Here is a 26665-nt window from a genome sequence, read left to right on the forward strand (position 1 = left end):
GCATGATGCATGAATTGCAAATAAAGCTACAGAAGTGAAAGCTCTGCTTTGGGTTTTGACCCCCTGTTTCTCCAAGTAGGTTATCTAACAGACTTACACATGATACCTAGTTCAACTCCTTCTAGGTAAAAATCAGTCTTGTTGACATGAGTGTTTCACGTGAGTGTTTGAACGTACATTCTCAAAAGCTGTGAAAAATATTTTCTTGATTCTCTTAAGATACAAGCATTTACTAAGGGGATGAGCCCTGTTTCTGAAATATCTTACCTTTTTAGTGTAAATGAAGCTGAATCAATTGCCAGGGAAGTGTAAATACTGAACAAATTTTTGAACCCCTGCTCCACTCCCTCATTTGGATTGCTAGAAAAAATCCCACAACCAACATGTGCTCTAGAAAGGTCGCTCTTTGACATACACTTTATTAATGTATTTCAGCCTGTGGTGTTGGTTTGTGCATATGTGTTGTTTGCAAGAGTGAGAGGGGATGGAGGAGTAGGTGTTAATTGAACTGCATCTCTGCATGCTTACAATTTGTTGTCCTCAGAACATATCTGTCCAGGATGTCATCTAGTACTGTTGATTTTCCTGAGAGGATTAGTTCTACTTTTTTTTAAAGCAGGAATATGTTCAGTGTGACTAGGAAGTTTTTATTTTTGTAATGAAACTTTCCTTTTCATACATAAGTACCAGTTTTCATGAGGAACACTGATTATTCATTTCATTCAAAATGGTTTTTCTAAAAAACCTCAAAATAAACGGAAATTAAATGCTAGCATTAATTTCTTACAGAACCTTTTAAAAACTTTTACTCATGTAATTCTCAAGACTATTGTGGTGGTTTATTTCTTGAACTGTCTTCCAGTGTACAGTTGGTAGCCAAACTGAAGAAAATAGAGGAAGAGAATCTCTGTGCATTCACAATCACAGAAAAGATTAGGTAGAATCCGAATGACATAACTTTTTTTCATCTTTTAATTTTGTTTTCCAGAATGACAAATCCCCAGGGCGTTCCACAAGTCGATCAAGTAATATTTCAAAGGTATGTGAAATCTGTTTCCTTTTTCTAGGATTTAAAGAAAACTACGTTATTAAATATAATACAGTACTTAAATCCATTATATTCCTTATATAGTATTTTATTTACAAAACCCAGATATTAAAGTTTTGCTGCAGAACATTATGGTTACCCTGTAAACTCCGTCATAAATACACAATTAGTCATTACTGTAAAATGTGTAATAATAATTAGCAAATAACACATGCACTTTTTTCACCTGCTTTCCCCAAGTGTTTAATGTTACCTTAACACTTTGGCTTAAGATAGAATTACTACTTCATTTTTCTCCTCCTGCCCTACCCAAATAATAACAGCTGTAATGTGTAGAGCTATGAATCTGTCTTCATTTCAAACTGAATTCTGAATTCCTTTTACAGGGATATATGGTTCCCTGAAGCCAGAACTTTACATCTAGATGCTTTTTGGTTTCTAGGAAACAGAGAAAGGAAACATTAGGAAAGGCAAAATATGATTTGTACTGGAGTTCTCTTGGCTTAACCCCATTTTTTTCTGTATTTTTGGTTCAGATGTGGCTGAAATCTATGCCAAAAAGCCAGTATATACAGGAGGTAAAAGATAAAAACTCAACAGTTTTTTGAATCCAAGCCTAAACATCTGCCATGCATTATGCTTGATTATAAATATTAAACATTTTGCATTCAGGGTAAGCACAGTATCCTTAAACCTCTTCCCTACAATATTTTTTTCTGTGGGGTACCCAGTGTAAAACCTTTTTCTTCTCAGAGCCATAAAACAAAAAAAAGACAACAAACCCCAACTATGATTTTAATTTAAAATACTAGTTCTATGGTAAGTTCTGCTGTCTTACATAAAGAAGGGAAAAAGGAAGACAGGGAAAAACATGTAGAATATATCCAGCCTGCTGTAGGATATGGCTGAAACTCTCCCAGATTTACTGCCTATCTTTAAAAATTATATAGTTATAGACTTACAAACTTGATCACTGGGAATTGTAGTAATTACTTTAATTAAGAGTTTTAAATGCATGTCTCTAGCTATAGTTACTGTAAATCTATTATGACTTAGTATGACTTTTTCTGCTTTTTTGAAATACAGGTTCATGGGTTGCACTGTGACAAAGCATAAATGTATTCACTGACATGAGAAACATGCCAGTGCCTAACATTTATTTTGAAGTGATTTCTGCACAAATCAGTATAGTTGCTTATTAGAAAGTGATATTTGCACTGGTTTTAGTTGCAAGCTAAAAGAACAGGTTTTCAGTCCTGCACTCGATCTTTTTCTGATTTATAGCATCATTCATTGTTTTGGATCAATTTTTCTATGAGAAGCTACCTGTCAATGAAGTTTTTCAAATGCTGAAAGACATTTGATTAGCATTCCAGTTTCATTTGCTGTCTGACTCAAAATGCTTTTTTGATAAAGCAGGTTTTTATAGGTGTGTGTGTACATAGAAAAGCAAACACCTGACTTTGCAGGTTAATATTGCATGGCAGAAAGTGATAGTAAAATACTGCTCCTCAGAACAAGATTGAAAGCTTCTAGGCCGGATAAACTACATGCCAAAGGCAAGAGCTGTGTTCTGTGCAGTGTCAGATCTTGCACACAATAAAAATTTCAATGGGCAGAAAAATTAGATAGTCTTTATGTAAAACTATAAATTAGTGTCATCAAAACATTGTCTTTCACTGTTTTCCTTTGCCTGTATGTGTAAGTTAAAAGGGTCAAGTAGAATTATATTTTAAGAATTACTGTGTGTTGTGTATTCCACCCTTGGCTGGATGGAGCTCCTGCCCCAGAGCAGAGTAGCTACCACTGGATTTTGTATATTTCATTTGTGAAATGAAATATAGCATAGATTCTGTAAATACAGATTCATATTTCATAATGCTCTTAAGTTGTTTATTCGGAGATGACACCTGACATTTGCAGTGTATGCTTGGGCAATTTTGCATGCTAGGTACATTAACTCTGAATTTTGTGGTATTACAGATTAAACTGAATTGCTGAACATTGAATATGTCTTACTTAGTTATAATGAGAAGGAATGGTTTTGATTTGTTATTTTCCAGATATTAGTATATACCTATCCAATCCAGAGATTTTAAAATCAAACATTCCCTAGAGGAGTGGATGTGGGGGGGAGAGGGGGGGGAATCAACACTTCGATTTTACCATTCATTTTTGCTGTCTGTTGAGAGTACAGGAGTTTAGCATGTTGCAAGGACTTTTCTTATTATATATATATATATATATATATATATATATATATAATTTTCTGGCAAGAATTTCAGTAATAGACTATTTAAGGCAAATGAAAGAACAAAACTTAAAATATTTGACTGACAGCTGTGGCTGTCTTCAGTGAAAAGCCACCTGGGAATTCATTCATTCATTCACCTCAGCCTTTCATTTATTTATATCAAGGAAACTGCCCTGGAACTCCAAAAGCAACTGCTTCTGTTAGTTTTCCAATCAGAGACAATTAGGAAAATGTATCAGTGTCTGGTTTTGCTGCACTTCTGGTAATAACCTAGATTTTTCCTGTGCAATCAATAAATCAAGAAACAATCCTTTTGCATTCTTCCCTGCTAGCGTTAGATTATTAAATCATATTTTGGATTGATCAGTATTTCACATTACTTTGTATGGAAAAAGTGTAGCCCTAGTTAGTAATTACAGCTTTCAAAACCTATCTACATAAAGAAACCTACACATAAATAAAAATATAAAGTATTTGGAAATGTGAGTTATGAACCAGCTTTGATGATTTTAAATTATTACTATTTTTTTAAGCATTAGACTTTTTTCCCCACCTATTTCCTATGTTGCTGGTAGCAGAAGGAACTTTATTATTCTTTGTAAAAGATAGTATTTTGCAGTGTTCTGGATTTCAGAATTGAAATTGTCCTATCTGCATGTGTTTAAAATCTATGTAAGTGAAAAACTTGACCTTGTCCATTACCTACTTGACATTGCTTAGTTTTCTGTGTGCTGTAGCTTTTTTCATTAAAATTCTTATGTCTTCCTAAACACATGTATAATTTAAGAGGAAAGCTAGTCAGAGAAGGATCTGGTGGATTCATTGTTTTCTGTTGTGGTTAACCAGTGGAACAAATCTCATGTCTGAATTACAGTCTGTAGAGGTTATGCTTTATATGTGTTTCTGAGGCTGCTTGGTTATGTTAAAATGCTTTCTGGAAGAAATGTTTCTAAAACATTGTAATTATCTTTCTGTATGTTAATTATGATTCAAGAGCTCATTAGAGAAGGATGCTCTCTCAGCAGCAAGATTAGAAATTCTCTGATGGGAACCTTGGGCTTATTTTTCAGTGCAGGGAAAATCAGGCTTGGAGCAAATTGCCTGATTTTTTTTTTGCCTCAATTACTTCTCAAAAACCTGGAGCAGGCGTTAGAACACTTTTTATTTACAAGTCTCTGAAGCATCCATCTAATAAAACTCTGTTGAGTTATATCAGGAAGTGAGGTGCTTGTTTTGGAATATTCTGTGTGATAATGTTCACATTTCTAATTTAGAATATGAATAACAATAGAGGAAAGAAAGAAGGAAAGAATTGTTTTTACTGTATGTTAGCAATTTCTGATTTCTTGTGTTGGGTGGGGCTCCTCTCAGTAAGATACAAACGAAAACCAAAAGGCACCAGGATGCCAAAGTAGTGCTCACTAAAGTTCTAGATGAAAAATTTATTGTTGCCAATGTATTGATTGTTGATTTGAGCCACTCAGTTTGTGACTCTGAAATAAATTTCACAAACTGGGTATCAAATTCTGTAATAAGTAATATAATATTTATCCTTTTGAATTATAAGTTACCATTTAATCTCTTCCATTAAGATTGAATAATCTTTCACATGGGTTTTGATACTCTCAAGTATTTCATCCTCTCTCAGTACAAGGTGAATGTATGAGGAGTCCTGTATGGCAGTGTGGATGGTTTACACAGCTTGAGGCAGAACTGACTATTACCCACTGTAAGTGTGTAATGGGCCAAACATGCCACCATGTCTGAGGCAGTGACACCAACAGAGAGCACATAATGTCTCCTGTCAGCATTATTGTAAGGAGGAATGTTTGGTTTTATGGTGAAAAAAAACATAAAGGAGCTCAAATGTTCTTTTTAAAGAAGTTCTTACCATGGACTTTGATTGCCAGCACCAGGATTGCAGCATTTCCAAGATCACCTGTTGCATGTCTGAATCCTAAAGACTGGCTGTGTGACCCCTTGTGTTTGCTACAGGGAGCTACAATGCTACAAGTTGATCCATAGTTTTTACTGTTCTCTGCCAATTTCACATTAATCATAAATGAAATCTCTTCCAGATTGGTAGTTGATTTTTTTTTCAAGGAACCATATAGCCCCATCCCTTCCAAGTGTAGGTTCTAGATTACTGTAATGAGCAACTGAGAAGAAAACTTAGGGCTTTCAAAAAAGAAAACAAATCAAGCAAAAAAATAAGTCCTTGCTCTTGTAAAGCGTAAAATGTCATCCTTCAAAAGTGCTTTTACAATAAATAATACCAGGTATACAAAACTGGCATTAAAATATGAGTATAAGTGTTTTGTTAGTCATCAAATCGTTCTTCTTGCTCATAAACAGAATCATTATTATGAAAGGTGAAGCCTAACCTAGCGCTTAGCTCTCATTTACTGAAAACAGTGCAAAGTAAACAAGTTAGTGAAAAGATTTTGTTCATCAAAACAGAATTTGAAGGCAAAAATAAAAGGCAGAAAACCAGAAAAACTAGACTTAGATCCATTGCATAGTAACTGTTTCCGCACTTTTTAAATTCCTAGATATGAATGTTTAATTTTTATGTGTAGAGAATGCTTTGTGGTTTGTCCATACAATTTATTCTTTATTTACAATTAGCTTAACAAAAGGCAGGACAGCAGAATTTATGTAAGTCTGCCCAAAACTTGAATTTCTGAATAAAATTGCATGAATATATGCTGATAATAAGCACATGGGGGCAACTATTAGAAAATAATTCAATTTCAGTTTACTCTTGGATACGCTTTTTTTTGGACCTGTTATAAACTCATGTTCTACTGAGAGGGAATACATAAAAATGTGTGATTGTATGTATACAAGAATGTGTACAGTTTTATTAAATCACTGTTTTTATCAACAGTGTTTTCTGAGTATACCTGAATGTGTCACACTGATGCATCCAGATAAAACTGCATATATGTGTGGAATGGGTTGTGCCACAATTTTTGTTTTTATACAAGCTTACACAGTGTGTAACGCCTGTATATAATTTTAATTTCTGCTATCACAAAATTCAGTCCTATCCTATGATAGCCAATATCATACAGAAGTAGCTTTGTTTTGTTTTCAGTAAATGGAGGATACAAATTATTACCTATGCTTATTGTGTATAATTATTATAATTATCTCCATAAATGTAAATAATAATGATGATCTGTTACATGTATGCTCCTGGAAGTGTTTGCATGGCATTTAATTTTTCACCATGGCACTCTGAAGCCCATTTCATGTATTTGTCCTAAAAACAATTAAGCAAACTTTATCTCTTCAGAGTTACAAAATTGGGGGTGTTCATGCAGATTTAGGTTTATTGCACTTCATAATAAATATGGTATCTCCTGTTTTTTGCAGTGATGCATTCTCAGGGTTTCACTTATTTAGTTTTAGTCATTTTAATATTCTTACTACAACTCTTTTGCCTTGGCACATTTAGACTTCTCTCTTCCCTTAGGGATGGAATAAATAGACATCAAATACACACCAGAATGGAGTTGTTCAAATGTAACTATATAACAAATATAACAATAACTGATATCCTCACGGATGGGAGTTTATCCAGTCTGCCTCCCGTGCAGTCCACCAGTCCAAAGGAAGAGTATGGTGGGTGTGTGCACCCACATGCATATGCACTTGTGAGAGCATGGCAGGAGCATCATCTGAGTGGAAGCTGTGCAGTATATAGGAATGTTTTGAGGGTTGCAGTCTTGCAGATAGAGAGACATGTGAAAACAGATGTCTGCTTTGGAATAGAAATTCTGAATGGCTCTCTGAGTACTGACTACCTCAGAAATAAAGGGCTGCAAAATCCAGTAACAAAGAAAATACATGTTTTGTGCTTCACCTTTCCTATAGGCTAAATTTCCTTTGAGTTCCCTCCAGACAGTCAAAAGCTGCTGGTCTTATGGCTCTGCACCTTTTGCATAAAATCTGGTACATCCTTTGTTCCAACTGCCTACATTTTTTTTAAGAAGTATGAAACATTTTTATTAAGAAAGTGGTAATGACTAGAATGATGCATCCTTGAAGAGACTCATGAATGAAAAATATTGTGTTGCTACAATACAAAGAGTTTTGCATACTATAATCCATCTGATAATTCAGAGTTTAGCTAGCAGTGCTTCTATGCCTGTAGAAAAAGTGGATTTTTTAGTTGAATCTGTACCTTGAAAATAAAGATTAACATAGATTAGTAAGGCAGGAGAAAACAACTTAAGCAAGCTGATTGAATCTACAGGTTAAAGTCATAATTACTCGTTTGCTTCATTTTTTAAATGATAGTATAGATTTGCCATTTGCAATTTTGATTTTAGATTTCAAACCACTTTATAGCGTGATCATACTGACTTTCAAAGGTGCTGAATGGTACTGCTTGGCAGAATCCTAAGGATATTTCTGTTCCTTCCTTGTGAGTTACTTTTCCCTTTATTCCTTCTCTTCAGAGGCAGGTGAAAGGAGGGGAAGGAGGAGAGAAAGAAAAGGTTTGGAGAAGAAATGTGCAAGGAATAATTTACGAAAAAAAGAAAATCTGTGAAAGATAAGTTAACAGAAATTCATTTGCCAATTAATGTAACAGTTGCTGTAAAGGCATCAATCAGATTTAAATAACTTTGAAATCTGAGCACAAAGCAGGAACTCCATCATGAAGAAACAAATAAAGAAAAGAAAAAAACCAAAAAACCAAACAAACCAAAACCCAGAAACCCCCTTCCCCAAACCCATGCACATAAATTTCAGTTGCCATTGAGACCGAGCTTGTAAAATAACACCCGGCTTGGGTCACCTTCACCATCTTTTTGAACTTTTTAGACCTGAGGAAATGTCCACAAAAAAAGTTCATAGAGGTGTATTTTTCCACAAAATGTTGCATTGTTTACAAAGGAGAAATTTTCAGATTAAAATACACAGACTGGGTCTCCTGCTGAGCCTATTGCTATACAAACTGCTCTAATCTTCTAAGGTGTCTATTCCTTTGTGTGCTGTTTTTCAAATAGGATAGAGTTTCAGCTTTTTAACTATAATGGCTGGTGGGATCTGGAGTATTCTGTGATGCATCACTGCTATTAGAGCAAACTCAGCAGGAGAATAAAAGCATTAGACATATTCCCTGTCTGCCCTATCACCCATCAGTTGGCTGCAGCTTTCTAGTTCAGCACTGTTGTAAGTTGACCAGCTTTTGGAAATGCCTCTATTCAGAACAGAGACAGGAGAGGATTCACTAGCCTTTCTGGTGGTATCTGAGAGGCCATTTTATATAAGCTGTCCATTACATCATCTGGTTCGTTAATTTAAAGCTTCACTCCCTTCCTATGGGAATCTTTGCACTTCTGGAGTCTGTTTTTACTTAGCTTTTCAGTTAGGCCAAAGTAGAGCCCTTCTCTGTCCTTAGGCAGAGCACAACGTTTCTCATGTTCCTGCACTAGTTTCAACAGGTTAAGCAATACATGGTCTGTAAGGACTCCCTTTTTTTTCTTTTTTTAAATTATTATCTGGAAACTTCTATCAGATCCTGAACACCTAAGTAAAGGCAGTCTTGATGTGAAATTCTTACTGTTTTTACCGGTTGAACTTAATTTTGTCCCCCATATCTGTCTTTGCTGGTCTTTTAACACAGACACATGTGTGTGACTGAAGGCCCCTTGTGTTGGGTAAGTGATTATCATCTCGCTTATCCTGAAAACTCTGTATTTACCAGTATTCTGTTTGAAAAGCACACTATCAACATACCAAAAATAATTATGGATGAGTGCCTGTCATGTCTGTTAATTGAATTTCATATCCTTGACAAGAGAGTTCATCTAAACTGGCCAAGACAGCAGAAGGTGGTGACTGGGGAATCTCTCTCTACTAACAATCTTTTTTGAAATGCCAGACCTAATCAGCTGGAGTTGGCATTATCCCTTAGACCTCTTTCTTGTGTTGATGACATAGAGAAATGAGTTGCCTTGCTCATAAATGAATTGTGAGACAGCTTTATTTTGAATTACCACATTTAATTCTGCTACTGATATAATTCGTTGTGATAGAATTAGTACACAGCTTGTTTAGTTTTCTCATTCCAGTGAGCTGTACAACATACCTGTCTGAAGAAGACATTCATTCAAGGAATACTATTTTTAAAAATTTCGTTATTCTGCCTCTCAGATGGAATTGGAGTCCTCAGCATCAATCTGATCCCTCTATTCACTAAATACAGTATCTCAAAATATTCAGTGTGCTGCATAGCAATATAACAATGGGATAGCAATTATAGCAATAAGATCTGTCCGCTTGAGACTGTTTCCAACATCTGGTGCAAATACATTCCCAAAAGAGCTGGACCGATAAGACGTGAGCAGAATGTATTTAAATTATCATGTTCTGGTTTGTCAGATATGCCTTGAAAATACACAATTCTCTCTGTAAATACACTACCCAAGTAAATGCCCCTTTAGGTATCTTTGCTCTCAGACTGGATTTAAGAGATACAATTATTTAAATTTTTTAAATAATTTTGGGATGTATAGCTTGTAGAAGAGATGGCAAAGAGGGAATATTGCCAAAAGAATTGGGGTAAATTCAGAGGCTGTGCTGGTAGCAGAAAGCAGATACAGTTACTGCTGTCAGAACAGGGTAGGATGAAAATGCAAAGGGGGTTGGGGATAGAGGTCTGGACTAGGCATCCAGCTGAGCTGAAATTTACAGGTTCTTAAAAAGAGCTCATCTAGCTGTGAATTATTATATTCATATGAAATGTGGTAGCAAGGGCAGACCTGATGTTAGGTCTTTCCACTACTGTTTAATTAAAAAGACTGGACCTAGTTAAAAAATAAGGGCCTCCATTTCCTGTGAAGTACACAAATCAACATCAGAAAATTAATATCAGAAACACTAACATTTTTGATTTTAGAAATCACTCCATCAGTTCATTTTTGTTTCCACAACATCAAACACTTTTAAGAGTCAGCTAGACAGGGTGTTGGGACATTCTGTCCACACTGTGCTTTTGCTGAGAAAGGTTGGGCTCGGTCCCATCCAACCCGATACTCTATGATTCTATGATTTTACCATTAAAAGCTAATTTAATGTAGATAAAAATCAAAATTTGTGTCACAAAGTTGTAGAACCAAATGAATTAAATTTGATCACAGGTAAGTATCTGAATTATCTTGTGTATAACTTGTCATGTTGGAGTTTTCATGCTTTGTTTTTGAAGACTTAAGTGGCGCATTGGCTTTTTGCCTGCCAGTTGTCGTGTTTACTGCAATAGGGTTTAGACAAACAAGCAAAAAGCATTCATTTTTGCAAAAGATATTTATGTAAATTGGTTTTGAAGGAAATAAATTTTTCTCTGAGTTATGTGCAACTAAACATAACAACATTATGCCTGTAGATTTGACTGAGCAGGGCTGAAACAGTCCAGACCTCTTGACAGTTGAAAGTGAAATGTAAGATTAAAGTAGTCAAACTGGTAATGTAATTTTTATCTTAAAATAATTAGATTTCCACCTGTCTGCAGTTCCAAATAGTAAGTGTAAAAGCTTTTCAAGGAGTTTGTTTAATTTTTGGCTTTATTTCAGCTCTCTTAAGAGCTGTCTAGCTGGCTTCCTGCTTTAATAGCTGCTGAAAGTTTCTTGAACTTTTGCAGACCTGCTGTATGGTTACTGGGCCAGCTTAGCCAGTCTCCTTATCCCTTCAAAGGGTACTGCTTGTAGGAAGGTGATATAAAAATTCCTTTTGCCACATGGAGGTTATGTGACCACCACTTAGGACCAGGCCAAGCCCCTGTAGTACAGGGATCCAAAAAGAAGCAGTGGTAACAGTCCTGGAGCAGTGAGGGGAAAAAAGAAATGAACTCATCATGAGGGATGAATTCAGGAGTCCACACTCGCCTCTGGGGCTGGATTTCTTTAGCAGTCCTTTGCCTGAGGTTTAGTCTGGGGAGATGTTTTTTCACACAGCAGCAGCATGTAACCCAATAACATTAGTTACTGGCGCTGATGTCTGCATCTTTCCTCATTAAGTAGCTTAAGATATGCCTAATTACTTAATGCTAATCAGAGAGGCTGAAGTGGAAGAAGATTATGTACCCAACCATGCATATAACATATGTTTCTAATATGCATGTAAGAAAAATTCATATTCTGTCACAATACATATAATTGAAATATTGCTTTTGTAGAACAGGAGATACAAAGTACAATTTCTCTTTCTGATACTTGTCCTTTTCTTCCAGCATGACACTGCATGTAGACACACTAATGTTCTTCCTTTGACTGGTGAATCCAGACATGGCAAAAACTTAGAACAGGAGGATTGTGTCCAAATGCTTTATCAATTTATTTTCTCTTTTTGGCTTAGTTGTTGTATCTCTGAGCTTCGTTCATGGAACTGAAAGCAAAGAATTAGTAATATTGTTGGTGGTTTTGGTGTATTTTTGCAATATTAATCAACAGGTAAAAATGGTTACTTGAATTCCAAGAGCTAGAAGATTGTTTTCATGCAAAAGCACTGTTCTTAAGTCTCAGCTCATATCCAAATAAAAGCAAAAATGCGCATAGTGGTGATTGATGTTTCCAAAAGATGTCTGCATTAAATATAATGGATATTGAGAACCTTGGATAAAAGTGAAGTGTTGGTAGGTACTTGCTATATGTAATTATTTTTGCTTGTACTACTAATTTGCAAACACCTTTTTAACACCACAAAAGTATCTGTGAAAGTTGAGCGGGAAATAATTTCAATTATCTGACTGAATTTGATTTGCTCCTACAAAAGATTGGGATGACAGGCTTTACATCTTTGCATGATTTGTACTTTGTACTCTTGCTTAATAGTCATCCTTCCCTTGCATCTGGTGTATGATCTCATGGAATTCTGAGGCTTGTAGTATCTTGTCAGCATTTGGTAGTGGTGCTCCCAATGGGATGGGGTTGCATACTAAAAGCTAATACTCCTGATCAGCTACAGGAAGGTCATGACCTTTAGAATGATTTGTGTTGAACCCACTTCCCACAATACCATGTCTTGTGAGGGATCCTGAAGAATCACAATGCTTTACATTTGGATTCCGTACAGTTCTGCTGCCAATAGACAGCAAGGCAGATTGAAATGGTTTGCTGTTAACACCATCAAAATATATTTTCAGTGAAAGTCTTGGGTAATCGAATCTGCAATTTGTAGCAACAACCTTATGAGCAAAATGTCACATACGTGTTTTATATCTGTCATTTTAAAATGTCATACACATGTTTTATATCTCTTCTGCTGCTTGAGAATGTGATCAGCTCTGTAGAGATGCAGCCTGCACTTTGGATTTTTCAGGATCATCTCAGTTTAACTTTTTCAGCTCTTCTAGAAGATCTGATTGCCTTGAAAATCTTTTAAAACACACTCTAATCTTCCTGCTGTCTCATCAGTCCACTTAACCTAGGTTAGCTTTGGGTTCTTCATCACTCAAAGTATCGTAAATGCACTTCACGTGATTTGGAAAGGAATCATCATGGTTGTTTGCACAAAAGAAAACCAGTATTTTTTCCCATCAGACATGTCCAATAGACCCAAATGAAAATTCAAATGTTGAAAGCTGCTTCCTCAAACAGTGACAAAAAGTAGTCATGGGCGAATGAGAGCTCAAACACTTCAGTCGTACTTAGTTCCACAAATAGGTTTCACTTTTGTTCAAGCTTCCTGTATTTTGTGAGCTTCTGTGCATTCAACAGTGTGCTATGAACAGCAGGAACAGTTATTTTAATTTTGTGATCATGTGGCAAAGCAGTAAAATATCTGCGATGTATTTCATGGACAAAGATTCCAAACTGTATAACTTATTTCAACAGGCAAGCAGTCCTACAACAGGAACAGCTCCCAGGAGTCAATCCCGGTTGTCAGTCTGCCCCTCCACTCAGGACATTTGTAGGTATGTGCTGAGAAAAATATACTCTCATCTGGCTGATATTTGTTAGTTGTTTTTATTAAATGTTATGTAGCTCTTGCTTCTGCTTAACTTTATTCATAATTGACATAGACTAGTTTTCTTTTGATCTCTCTTTGTTTTGGTTTTGTTTTTGCTTTTTAGTCTCATGTTTTTCTATTAAAATTCATGTTCTCATTCTCATCCTTTTTTTTTTTTTTTTTGTAATCTCTCTTTCCACCCACCTTTACCATTTCCATCCCTTTCCTTTGCTTACTGCTTTGTCTAGATCTACTACCTTGCATGATTTGTCAGAAGATGAGCTTGAACATGCAACCCCTGTCATGGTGCTGGCTCCTTCTAATAGGGAGCCTGGTGGTAAGAAGCACATAAAACGAAGGTTTAGGCTGAAAAGAGAGACTGGAGAAAATGGTGAGCACACAGAAAAACAAGGAAAGGGGAGAAACTGTAAATTGCATCCTGAGCCTCCGAGATCCAGCTGGAATGCATCCGATTCATCATCATCTTTGGATGAGAGTCAGTGGGCTCAGTCTAGGAGAAGAGCAAGAGAGAAGGCCAGGATGGCCAGGAGAGGGAGAAGAAACAATAGATCATGCAGTAACCAGGATGGCTCATCAAACAATAATGCTGTTGAGCTTGTCACCTTGGGGACAATGGGAAAAAAGAAACAAGAGGTATCTGACCCTGAGAATCCTACTTTAAATCACCGGCGAAGGATTCCAAGGCTTAAGGAATCTCAGTCTTCAGCATCATCTCAGGAAGCAAGGATTTCCTCAAGAAGATGTGGGAAAAGCAAAGGCAAAAGCTGCCACAGAGATCAGCAGCCTGCACCTTTCCTTAGACACATGAAGGACTCCTTTGCAGAGGCAGGCTCTGGCAGCGATGCTCGGGCAGTCCCAGATAATGGAGCACCTGCTGGGGCAGGGCCCACTGTGCCTCATGCTGCTCAGAAGGCTCCAGTATTGTATGATGACTGGTCTGATGATTTAGAAGTATGCAGGTTAGTCCCTAATAAGTATTTAGCATTCTTAAAAGGAGTTTCTCCCTGCCACAGTCTGAGTGCCTTTCCCTTGACTGCTTTCTGTCCCTATTTCTCAGTAATAAACTGCTAGGCAGGCCACAGGAAATAACACAAAAACCTTTGCTACAGAGAAATTAGCATATCTCAATCTGAAGACATACTTCTCTTACTTAAAAAGAGTAATCCTACAAAGGAACCAAATGTTTGTCTTTGCTCCATGAAGATGTGCCCACTTTGTCCTCTGGCTGAGTATTGCTGTGTTTTAAATGTCCAGCCAGAGGCAGAGAATGAAGCAGTGTCAGATAGCTCAATACAATGGGATATGGAGCTTTTCATCCTTAAGTGATCAGTTCAAATCCAGCTTTGGTCCCTCTATGCCATTTTTCAATGACTTATATGAAATAAATTTATGTTCTTGATTCGGTGTCCTCCAGAGTTGCCATTACCTCAGGAATCCCGTGGATGGTGCCTGCAGAACACTGTCTCCAGTGCAGCATAATTTGTCCATGACTTCGCAATGCCAAACATCTCAACACTGTGAATGTGTATGAGCTGTTAGTTCAGTCACCCCTCACAAGGACTAGAATAATACAAAAGGATGATTGGGCAGAATAAGCAGTAAAATAAAAGCTTTGAGAAAGAAAAAGCAACACCGAGAGTTCTCTTTAGTTCAGAAGTTCAGACTTCTGACAACCTGATGCCCTTGGTGTGAAGCATGCAACCAGAAGGTAAGGATTTTACCCTGGAAATGAGAGCAAGTTAGACACTTCTGGGCTACCATCCAAATTTGGACTACACAGCCAGGAAGGCTTGAGTTACTTTGTTCAGTGGTAAATGAAAATGCACCATCCCTTAAGTCTAACAGAACTGAAACAAGTATTTCCTTTTTTTCTCTCGCCAAACTTGTGAGCCAGCATTGACTCTCATCTACAAAGTGTCAATCAGGCTTAGTTTCTTCATATGGTAACCCGAAACTTCTCACTTTTCTTTGCTGGGAAGAATTTGCGTGGAAATGTAAACAGAGGATGAGGAAGTTCATGATGCCACATCATGCAATTTCACAATGTGCTTTAACTTAGTAAAACACTGCAAAGATCCTATTTCTGAAAAGAAAAAAGGTAATATGCAGTCCTTCTGTGTTTTCTCACAGCAGGAGATATAAGTCATTACTAATGCAGCTGGTGCTATGCACTCCTTGTACTTACCAAGCAAAAACACACATTTCTATTGTCTGACCATTGTCTGTCATAATAATTTAAGGTTCTTCAAAGTCCAGCTGTGTTTGTGCATGAGCTTGTATATCAGGAACAGGCTTGGGATCTCTCTGCCTTATAGAAATGCAAGGAAACAGCAGCACTGGTGACCATGTTATTGAAATGTATCTAGAGGGCATGATGCAGACGTGTGCACAGGTAACTACAACAGCTTCAGAGTTGTCTTAGATTTCTGAACTACCCAGTCTGCATGTATTGAAGATCCCCTGTAGTACACGCAGTACATACAGAACAGGTAATTTAATCATTATTAAGAACATGAGCTACCCAAGACCTGAAAAAAAATATTTCAACATGGGTCTTCATATGGGCTTAACTATATTGTAGTAAAAAAAATACACAAATAAATAAATAAATGTGTGTGTATATATATACACACACATACTATATACAAAAAAAAAAAAATTCTGTTATTGCCTTATGTAGATTAGTCCTAACTGTTGCTCAAATCACCAAACTTAGAATTTACTTTCAGATGGAAAGTAGATTCCAGTCTTTTGTTTGTCTTCTCAACCCACTGAATTTCATTATAATTTTTCAGGCGCTTTTTGCAAGACTTGGAGTTTGGTTCAAGGATGGACCTTTTGGGTGCCCATGCAGACTTTTCAGCCAGGCTCTTGTTTAGTTGAGAAAGGTTGAAAACTTTTGATAAGTATGTGCCTCTAGGCTCACTATCAGTGGAGGTGTTCTTTTGAGCAAGCAGCATTAAACTCAATGTGGTTGATAATGAGACCTGTTCTGCAAAATTTCTCAAGACAGTCATAATCGCATTTTTCTTCATGTCAGGGATAATGCTATTTTTTTGTCATCATTACGATACAATACATCGTTATGGTACGTCATTAACAGATGTATCATAGTGACTGTAATACATCTAGGAAAAACATTGCAAAATCAAAAGCAAGTTAATTTTTCATAGCTAATAAGTTATCTTACTTATCAGTTTGCAGACAGCTGAAGAAAAATGAAGACATGTTTTTACTGCCAATTCAGACTGTAGTTTCTGTTTCTCAGGACAGGTCCATGCACTTCCTTGATTTGTGTTCTGTGTTATGGGGTTTTTTCTCAAATTCACAACCTCCCATCTGAAACAAAAAATAAGTAATTACATGTCAATAGACTTCTGCAGATGTACACCATTTTTCTGCATGAGAAATAAAAAAAGGAGGGTGGTTTTGTGATGTTTATTCTAAGACTAGGTTAGCATAGCTGGTTGTGATGTGGAAAATTAGTTTTCCTGGGGTGTTTCTTCAAGCTTTTCATCCTAGCTGTTCATGTATTTTAGTTGATATGACAGCATTGGCTGAGAGGAATGGCCCTCACCTAAATAGGATTGTGTGGAAATAGCAGAGGACTGGGGATCATAAACATCTCTTGGTGACAGTTATTTTGTCTTTAAGTTTCTGGGTAGACAGCCTTTTTCCTTCATTTCCTCATGGATTGCTGGCAGTTTCTTCAATCTGCATTTAGCAGCATGAGCAGGAATGTGACAGGACACACCCAGTTCCAGCATAGGCACATTAGTCAGATAGAGTACCATTGTGCAATATGTTCTTCAGCTAGTCTGAGGGGAGCCTCTTGGTCACTTCAGCGAAATATTTCCCCGTCTAGTGTCACTGATCCTTTCCAAAATGCTGAAACAATGTCATGGCATCAATGCTGACCTTTACAGTCTCTTCCCTGAACTACTTTCTCCTGGAGTCTGTTAGGAAGCAAGGTTTCTTCTGAGATACAAACATAAGTTCTGGCCATGCTGAGTTGTTTTGGCACCTCATTTTATTTAAGTTTTTTTAAAGATTCACAGGATATACTTTCTAAATCATAACAGTTGGATTCCCCTTTTCCTAAGTTGCCCTGTGTTTGAGATTTTCTACATATATAATTTATCCTGGAATTTGCCATGTGGCTTGAGACACAGTCTCAGAAATAGCTTTCTTTGGTCTGCATGTGGATAATCTCCCTGAAGGGAACAGCTCTGTATTGGACATGACAAAGTGAATGGATTGTGAGAATTTCGTCACATGGATTTTCACATGGAAATTACTAAAAAAAGAAAATCGGTTAGTTGATATTACCACTAGTGGATCATAAGTGCTTTATGTATTGATTCTGAATATATCTTGTGGTATTTTTATTATTGACTATATAGTTGAAAGATATTTTATGTTTGACTAGTTAGGCTTTTGGTGTAAAATCTTTTTGTAGTACTGATTCAGTCATTTCAGGAAAAACACATGCACTTACATAAAGTGGAGTTCCTCACTTTGAAAAAAAGATGCTTATCAGAAGTTGAATTTTGTTTTGTTGGACTCTGAATGACTCCTTCTGCAGTCAGGTAATGGCAGGCCCTCATTTGGGGAGTAGGGCATGTGAGAAAACAGGCAGGGAGGGGAGGAAGTAAAAGAGATTATGGAGTTGATTCATGAGATCTGCAGAATATATTTCAAGCATAATTTTTAAAAAACAGTTTTAAAAATCTAGTGTGTGTTAATTAAAAGGCCATTATAAACTTAGGAAAAGAATAATATGGGCACTTTTGTGTGTTAGGACAATTATATATGGGAAGAAATAGAGTATGTGTATTGCATATGACAAGAGGCAATATGATTATCTAACTTGTCTCTGTGAAATCAAGTGCTGCAACAGGGTGGGGTTTTTTTTCTTAATATTATTTAATATAAATTTTAAAAAAATCTTTCATGAAATTATTTACGTTCTGAAATATTCATGTAGGGGAATGCTCAAAAAATCAGCAGAGAGGAAGGTGGTTGGTAGGAAACAAATCCTTGAGGAAAAAAAGAGAAAGTTGAACAGAAGATAGATATATAGGTTCAAATTCTACCACTGAAATTTAACACTCATTCTAAATACTTATGCTGAAACCTTGAAGTTGGATCCAGTGAATAAAATGTAGTGCAGAAAACGTAGACTTGAAATACCATCCAGAGCCCTCTAAAACCACCATAAAATGGAAGAAGCTCTAGTTCCAGACTGGTGTTTGGCTGGAGGGTTTTTAACCTGTTTCTCCCTGGGATGTTAGTGTGTACCTTGTGGTCTCAGGATGACATATTCCTTAGGAACTGTGTCTCTGAATCCTGCCCTGCATGTTCACTCCTCACCCCTTCCTTGAAAATAACTGTGACTCCTGCTTACTTTCCCATTCAGAGCTTTACTTTTGCAAAGTGACTTTTTGATAGGAATCTCCTGCTTTTTGAGGAATCTCCTCCTCTGCATGATGGTCTGGTGGTTCATCAGTCTTTGAAGCAGTATGAAATTCTGGTTAATTCTGTTCTCTGCCTGATGGTTCAAATCCCCATCTGTCACCTCTTCAGCCATCTGGTTATGCAGTCTCTTTTGGAAGCTCTCCATGATTCACAAGGATGCAAGGAGAACCAAAGTAAGGCAAGCATGTCTTTGTTGTGATTAGGATCACTTATCTGGGGGAGAACTGAGTCCTGGTTTCTGCTTGTTTCTCTCAGAACTTATTATTATTTTTAATGAAAATAGGTGAAATGGCACAGCTTCCTTAGAAAGTTACCCTCAGTTTTAGGGGTCCTGTTATTGAATACTTAAAACTTGCATATTTTCTGTATGGAGTTTAGTTCCTTAAAGCTTTGACTTTCATTAGGTGGGTGGGAGGAAATCTTTATCCTGTTTTAAGATGTAGTTCCTAGCTCTTTGAACTTGTTCAGTGCAGTAAATCTTGTCGGACACATATCTTGCACTAACAGCACATCTGAGGCAGCAATTATTTGTAACTCTTTAGATATCCTATTTATCACCTATAAAGGAAGATTAATAGAAAAACAAGAAATGTTGACAAAATAAAATATTTATGTGCTTTCGCTATGTTGTTTGCTCTTGGGTCTCTTACAAATTCTGACCACTTTTGCAGAAATGAAGAGAAAGCTTTACTTAGGTCCTTATGAAATTCCACTAGTGTGGCACAACATTTTAAAAATGGTTTTTCCTCTAGTCAGGTAAAGACAGCTGACTGTAGAGCATAATGGAAGGGCAGGAGTGACAGGGAAGAGATATACATATGGATTACATTTGGTATGGAGAATTAATGTGCTTCATTCACACTGTGATTAAGTGGAGAGGAAGACCAATTTGTCATTTAGATTACTTTGTGATTTAGAAGTGAAAAGAATGGAAATGAGATTTAAAAAAAAAAAGAAGCCTGTAAAATGAAAGCAAGAGAAACATGGCACTCTGTAGCCTATTGCAGGGGGGACATATTCAGTGAATTTAACCTTTTTTTTCCAAGTGATAAACTATGCATTAGCAGAGTTTGGTATTTTTGTGGGTGCTTTTTATGAATGACAATTACTTGCTGTGAGTTGTTAACAAAGTTGTTTAGTTTTAGGCTCGAACTGTCTAAAAGTACTGTAAGCACTTTATAAATTGGCAAAAGAGAAAATGACCTTTTTTGGACTGAATAGTTTTCCTAAGAAAAAATCAAACAGTAGTGACAGCAATTTTCTGCATCCTTTTGCAGTCCTGGGGAATTGGAGCCTTTTGGTCCAATTAAGATAACCTAGGAGCTCATGGCATTTCATGCTGGCAGCTAATACTCCTCACAGCCAAAAATCAAATCCAGAGATTCACTTGCTCCAATACTTTTCAGCTCTGCTGTTTCTTCCTGACTAAGCTCCCTTTAGCAATAGTGAGATATAGTGATGAGATGTACGCACTGAACAGAGTAAAAATTTTTCTTTGCATAACCATTATGAATTCGTATGTGCTTTCCAGTGAAGGGCCAGATTTAACTGCCTTTTCAATAATTTCTCACCAAAAATAATACTTCTGGAATAGGCATTGTCTTCCTGGAGCATATTTATATGGAGAAAATATTTCCCTCTTTTATTAAGGAAATCTGTTCAAAGTTCGAAAGTATTTCTCTTGTACTGGTATTCTTCCATCTTCAAGAAAATGACATTATGGTTATTAGGCATCTGTGTTAATTTAGTTCACATTGCCTAGAAATTGCATCACAGTTGCTGTAAACGTTCTGCAGTCACAAGGCTGTAGCTTGTCCTAATTTTGTGAGTGAAGGGGCCTCCACTAGTGCTTTAATTCAGATAAGAAGCCTGCTTTTGAAGCACATCTGATCAACATTACTTTTCCCCTGGTTTAGATCATGCTGAGAATTTGTCTCAGGGTTCTTCAGCTGTATTCCCTTTGAGTGTATTCCTGGTCCAACTCAAAATCAGTTTCAAATCAAAGAAACGCCGCCAAGATGTGTCTGGTGTAGATACCCCAGGTTTTAGCACTAGCTGTTTTCTTTCAACAGATTTGCTACACTTTCACTGTAATGCTTGTTAGCATGGAGAGCACCCAGAATATTAAAGAACAATGCAGGCTTTACATAATTACATCATTTATAGCCCTTAAGCATAATTGTACATCATTATGAGTATGCCCGTGCCCCCATATACATTTCTATTTTTTAAAGCCTCAGAGGCATTCCCCTACATTGTAAAATTTGATCTGGTGTATTTTTAAGGAAGTCTATAAAAGCATCTGTAGCTAAAACCCTTGGTCTATGTGTAATGGCCAGAAATCCTTAAAAACTTTACCAGGTACTGAGATAAGGTGCCAGTTGCAAATATGGGATCCACAGAAAGAGTTCTGGTGGTGCAGAATTGCTGTAAACACTTTTCCACCAGCACTGCTCCTAGTGACAATGTTCTTAATGTGGCTTGAAGCAGAAGCAGGGACATGCTGATTGATTCTTGTTCTTTATCACTTTCCTGTGGCAGCAGTCATTCATGGGAATCAGCTGGACAGACGCTGTCACAGAGGAGCACTTGCTGGCTGGGTAGGAGTGGAGCACTAAGCCTCACAGGACTCCTGCAGAATAAGTGTGTTTTCCACTTCACTACTGAGGCACAGGGATCAGACTATTTTCTTAATTTCTGAAGTCAGGTGGATTAGTGAAGGACAGGTTAGGAAAACTGCTGGGTTTCCAATGAGGTTGGAGATTAGCAGCTGTTCTCTGTAATGAGAGTAAAACTGTTAACTGCATGTGAAGAAAAAGCTACAAATCTGTTGGAATCTGCCTGTATCTCTAGCAATAAGCAGCTTAGATGCTAACCATCTAGATTGCAATTTCAGTTGCCATGATTTTGCCAGAATAAATAACTGTTGGGAAAACCTGAAAGTCTTCCAAGTGACCTCCTTGTTCCATACTGATTTTAGACCTTTTAAACTGAGATTATGCTTGTCTGTATGGAAAAAAAAATCTTAATTTGATGAGAAGTGAAGGTTAGTCATCCAAGATAGCTCTTGCTGTTTTTCTTAAAATCAGCCAAAATCCAATGAGCATAGGAATGCCTACAAGTTGTAGACTGTTTTCATACTTCCCTTTCTGCCTTTTACCTTTTGCAGTGAACAGGACTGTGGAAAAGATGGGAAAGCAATTCATTGTCATGGAATTTAAGACAGTATGACAACAGTACTTTCTGAAGATGCCTCACTTCTGAGTGTTTTCTTTAGCTGCATCTCATTATGTTGGTCTGATAAGAAATTCGTTTTGTTTATATATGTGTGGTGGCAATATGTTTTGTTAGGAACATACAAGAGCTCTGCAACAGTTTTTATATGAATTATGAAAAATCTTTCACAAACAGTGATTTTTTCAGTGTTAAAATTTTGGGGTTTTTTTCCTGCAAAATATTTTTCTTAATTTGTTGCATTATATGTGAACCTGATGTTTAAGAACATCTTTAAAGAATTTTTGTGCATTTTTTTTCATCTCATATATGCACAGTGTTGGCATTAATTTCTCTGTTTGGTACATCTGTTAGCTGAAGGTGGTAGAAACAATTCTGTGCTAGAAAAATATGTGCTGGGTAACTAAAATACTGGCATATAAAGCAAAAACTTATACATAAGGATGACAGCACTGTTAGAGTATTAGTTAATAAGGACTCACAGTGAGTTTTATTTAAAGAAATACAGATATTCTGTGATCTCAATGTGTAGGGATATGTTTGTAGGTGTATACACGTAGACACACAAAATTTTGTATATCTGAATCAGAAGATCAGCGCATGGCTCATCTATCCTCTATTGTCTGGTGTACACATGATTCATACAGCCATAGCTCTATGGAGTCCTGTGCTCATCTTTTCCCCTGGAAAAGAAAGGTCCTGTTCATAGAGAGGAATCTTTAAAGCACTAAGCTGTCAAACCTTAAAAAAAAAAAACCACCAAAAAAAACATAGGCTCAGTTTTTGAGAATTTGGTCAAATTACTTCCTTTCCCTCCATTTCCAGGTAGTCGAAGGTGTTTCTCTAAAGTGAACGCCATTTATGGAGTAAAGGACTAAAAAGTTGAGAAAAGCTGAGCAGGTAAACTCTGTAGATGTGTCTGAGCAGCTAAAACTGCAGCTATTAACAGTGATCAGTGCTGTACTACAACTTGTAAATAAATCAGTATAGATTTAGCAAATTATATGTTTTTTACTTTATGGTAAAGAGTGTTTTTGGGTTTTTTTCCATTCAGTTAATTTCTAAAGTATGCAAACAAATTTTACTCTCAGGACAAGTTCAGTCCACTAAATAATCAATCTGATGCATGAAAGTTTCAAACAGTTGTGATCATTTGATAACAGGAAACTAGAATGAAAGTTCTCTGCCTCCAACTTGGTTTAGATATGATTCAGGTATGCCTGTGGTTTGTATCCCTACCTCCATTCTGTTTTCACAACAAACTTCTCAAAACCATTATTAACAATTTACTCTCTATAATTTGTGATGATTATGATGTACATTATAGATGAACACATCAAAGAGCAAAGACGCACAAAACTGTGGTTCAGTTCTAACAGCTGAGGAAGACAGAGCAAGTTATCTGCTCCAAGTCTTTAAAAGATGTTTAAGCATTTAGCCAACAGTCTGTTACCACAGGTATTGGGCACCGAAAAATCTTTAGACTGTCACTATGAGTTTAGGTAGCACAAAGGTCTTTTAAGCTAATTTCTTCTGGTTAAACAAATAACAAAGACTTAAATTGCACCAGAGACCAAAGAGTGTTCAAGCTAATGAAAGCCATGCCTTTGGTCATTTTCTCTGGACTTTAATTCCTACTGAAGTTTAATTCTCATTACATATTTCATGGTTAAAATATAAGCTGAAAAAGGCCATTAAAATATTTAGTTTGAGCTTCTTCATACTGTAAGTTCTTAGTGTCACCCTGTTATTTATACAATTTTCTTGTGACTTATGTACAAGGAAACCCCAAATAGAATGTATAATGTGTGTAGTGTTCTTCTGTAGAAGTATTTATACTAAGGATTATTTCTATTCATTTCAAATTTGCAGTGTCACTTTATTTGAAGATCCCATTGGAATTTTAGGCTTGTATTTTAGGTCTGAAAATAATTTTAAACAATCTTGGCAGTAGTAGAAAAAAAGACTATTGGGTACATAGCTTAGTTGTCTAATTTCTAAATAGTTTAACTGCTAAGGCTGTAAAATAAATTATGTATGGCTTGAATTTAAATGAACAAAGAGTGCTGGTCTTCCTTTGGGGAATAGCTTTAATTTAAAAAGAAAATTATGTTTTTTATGAAACTCTCAGTTGGGAATGCATTTGTTAGAAAAATAACTATTCAGTGTTTTGAAAATATAGTTCTGTTTAAGCTAGAGGCTCAGTAAGAAATCACCATATAGGCAATTCCCATCTAAGAACTAAGCTGCTGATGCACCTAGCTCAGCTGGATTAGTAAAGACAAGACTGTAAATTGAGTTCTTGTAAAATGTGTCTCAAAAAATGAACATGTGCAAGAAGGAAGTTGTGGGTAATTTGTTCTCCTCTTCACTGCTGGGGGGCATGAAATCCTGTGTGAGCACCACTGAAGAAATTGAAACCTGGCTTTTGTGGACCAGGTGTTCAAAGCTTCATTTATCTGTTGGATTTTTTTGGTCTCTTTATTTCTGTATGTCCAGCAAAGCAGCTTTGTTCTGCTTTCCCATTATCATAGATTCATTTTCTCGTGGCTCTGGGCTACATTGTGGAAGAATAGTGGAGCTGCCAGTTTTGATCTGTAGATCTTTCCTGTAGACTTTGGAATTTCCTGCCCCCCTGCTTATAGACATGGCAGCCTCAGAGCTGTGCAGTAGCCAGTCTTGCCTGGGACGTCTTTGCCAGGTTACCTCCTGACATACGTCAGGAGCTCCTGTGTGAGGAAGGTCACCCCTCTTCCCTCAGCTGCCCAGTAGGAAGACAACCACATCCTAGGGCTCTCCTACCCCTTTTCCTACCCCAGGAGTGGTGCAGTCACAGTTTTCTGTGTAAAAGGGTGTCATTCCTCAGATGTGTTCAGACACTTCTGCATCTGCGCTGTCTGAGGGTGCCATTCCTAAGTACTGCGTTTCTAAGGCCTGTGTTTCATTTGTGTGACAACAGGATCTGTGCTGTTATTGCTACTTCTCTGTTTTGAAATAGCATTTCTCAGGCTTCAACTTCTGGGGTTTTTTTCCTCTTTTTCTCTTGCATGCTACTTCGGACACTTGTTAGGCCTTGGGTGCTTTGTTGTGTTTTTCTCGGTTGGGGATGGGAGAGAATTACTCTTCATTGAGGTGAACCTCCTTAACTTCAGGTGTTTGGTTAAGCCTTCTGCTCGCTGTAGAGATTTCTCTGCCTTCAAAGAGATGCTTGCCAATAAATGATTGGGTGAATGTTTTCCTGATGTGATGAGGAGGCTGTTTGGAAGAGGGGAAGATCAGCAGGACATTTGGACACGTGTCACAGAAGAAACCCTTCAGATGATGATGTTAGAACACTGATCACTTTATGCAAAGCCACAACATGAAAAGCTCTGTATCCCATCGTAAGGTAAAACAGTTCTGGGACCAACGTCTGTCTTAGGGTCTGCTTACCTCTGTTTTCCTAGATAATGCAGCTGTCTGCTTCACAGGGAGAGTGAAGAATAAAAAAATTGACTTTTCAATACCTGCCTCCTAAAAAGTGTGCATGTGTGTACACACTGTGCCATATGCATGACTCCAGAGTACTCAAAACTGCTCTCTGATTCTTTTAGTTGTGTAACTCCAAAGAGATATCCTAGGAACTTTTTGTACTTCTCATGCTGGATATTTTCAGCTTGGGTTAGATTTCTCTACCTTTGAGGATTTTATTGGCATTACTCACAGACCAAGAACTATTCCGTTCTGGTATTTGCCTTAAAGGTTTTGCAATGCATAAAAGGGAAAAACTGTTATTTCTATTGATTCACCTTCAGACCACATAGCCAATTCAAAGAGAAATAACTAAGTGAAGAGAAATTACTAAACGGCAGAAAGGAACAAGGAATATGTTCCTGGGCCTCTGTCTGAAAGGTCATATACCTGGCATCTTTTGAATGTCAAGCCTGAAGATGAGAAAGCACTGTAAATAAGCCAGTGCCTTTGCATTGCTGGTTGGCAAGCTGCCTCACTTGCTCTTGCTGTCCTTCCTGTCAGGATCTGTCACTGTGAGGGAGATGATGAAAGCCCCCTCATCACGCCGTGTCGCTGCACGGGGACCCTGCGCTTTGTTCACCAGGCCTGCCTGCACCAGTGGATTAAGAGCTCGGACACGCGCTGCTGCGAGCTCTGCAAGTACGACTTCATCATGGAGACCAAGCTCAAACCTCTCCGGAAGGTAGGGTGTTTTGGGGTTTAATTGTCCTCAAGTGTCAGAGCTCCAGAATGGCTGTGAAAAGTGCAAGCACTGTTAAAGAAACATCTGTCCAAAATGGCTTTGTAGTTGCTGTTGTTAATCAGTCCCAGTGATTTTATTCTTACACTTAAGTTGGTTAATTTTCAGCAGCAGAGAGCTTGACTGAAGACTCTCTTTCATTACACATACAATATAAATGCACAAATAATAGTCTTTTGTTTTAGACTTTTTATCTTCAGCTTTTTGGTATTGGTTCATCTGCCTATTTCATGTTTTGCTCTAAAGTAACACAGTCCAGTTCACCCAGTAATTTTTACATGGAGCCCATAACTTTAGGTGGAGAATGATGCTTATACCAATGTGGAGACAGAAGTTATAAAGTAACACAGTCAATTTAGCTGCATCTGTTGTAGCTGTTACACTCATGGGCAAATTAATCACTTCTATATTAAAATTA

General features: G+C 37.1%; 1 protein-coding gene across 7 annotated transcripts in view; it reads left to right on the forward strand.

The window, feature by feature from the left end:
• MARCHF1 (membrane associated ring-CH-type finger 1) overlaps window positions 1-26665 on the forward strand; it is a 231141-nt gene that overhangs the window by 182357 nt on the left and 22119 nt on the right. For 5 of the 7 annotated variants that reach the window (XM_048303001.1, XM_048302997.1, XM_048302999.1 and 2 more), the window contains 4 exons: window positions 989-1039; window positions 13148-13227; window positions 13511-14242; window positions 26010-26190. In XM_048303001.1, coding sequence (XP_048158958.1) covers window positions 989-1039; window positions 13148-13227; window positions 13511-14242; window positions 26010-26190 — 1044 coding nt within the window. The remainder of the gene's footprint in view (window positions 1-988; window positions 1040-13147; window positions 13228-13510; window positions 14243-26009; window positions 26191-26665) is intronic. The other 2 variants (XM_048303003.1, XM_048303004.1) reach the window with 1 other exon arrangement.

Source organism: Corvus hawaiiensis, chromosome 5, assembly GCF_020740725.1.
Source record: "Corvus hawaiiensis isolate bCorHaw1 chromosome 5, bCorHaw1.pri.cur, whole genome shotgun sequence".
Taxonomy (NCBI): Eukaryota; Metazoa; Chordata; class Aves; order Passeriformes; family Corvidae; genus Corvus; species Corvus hawaiiensis.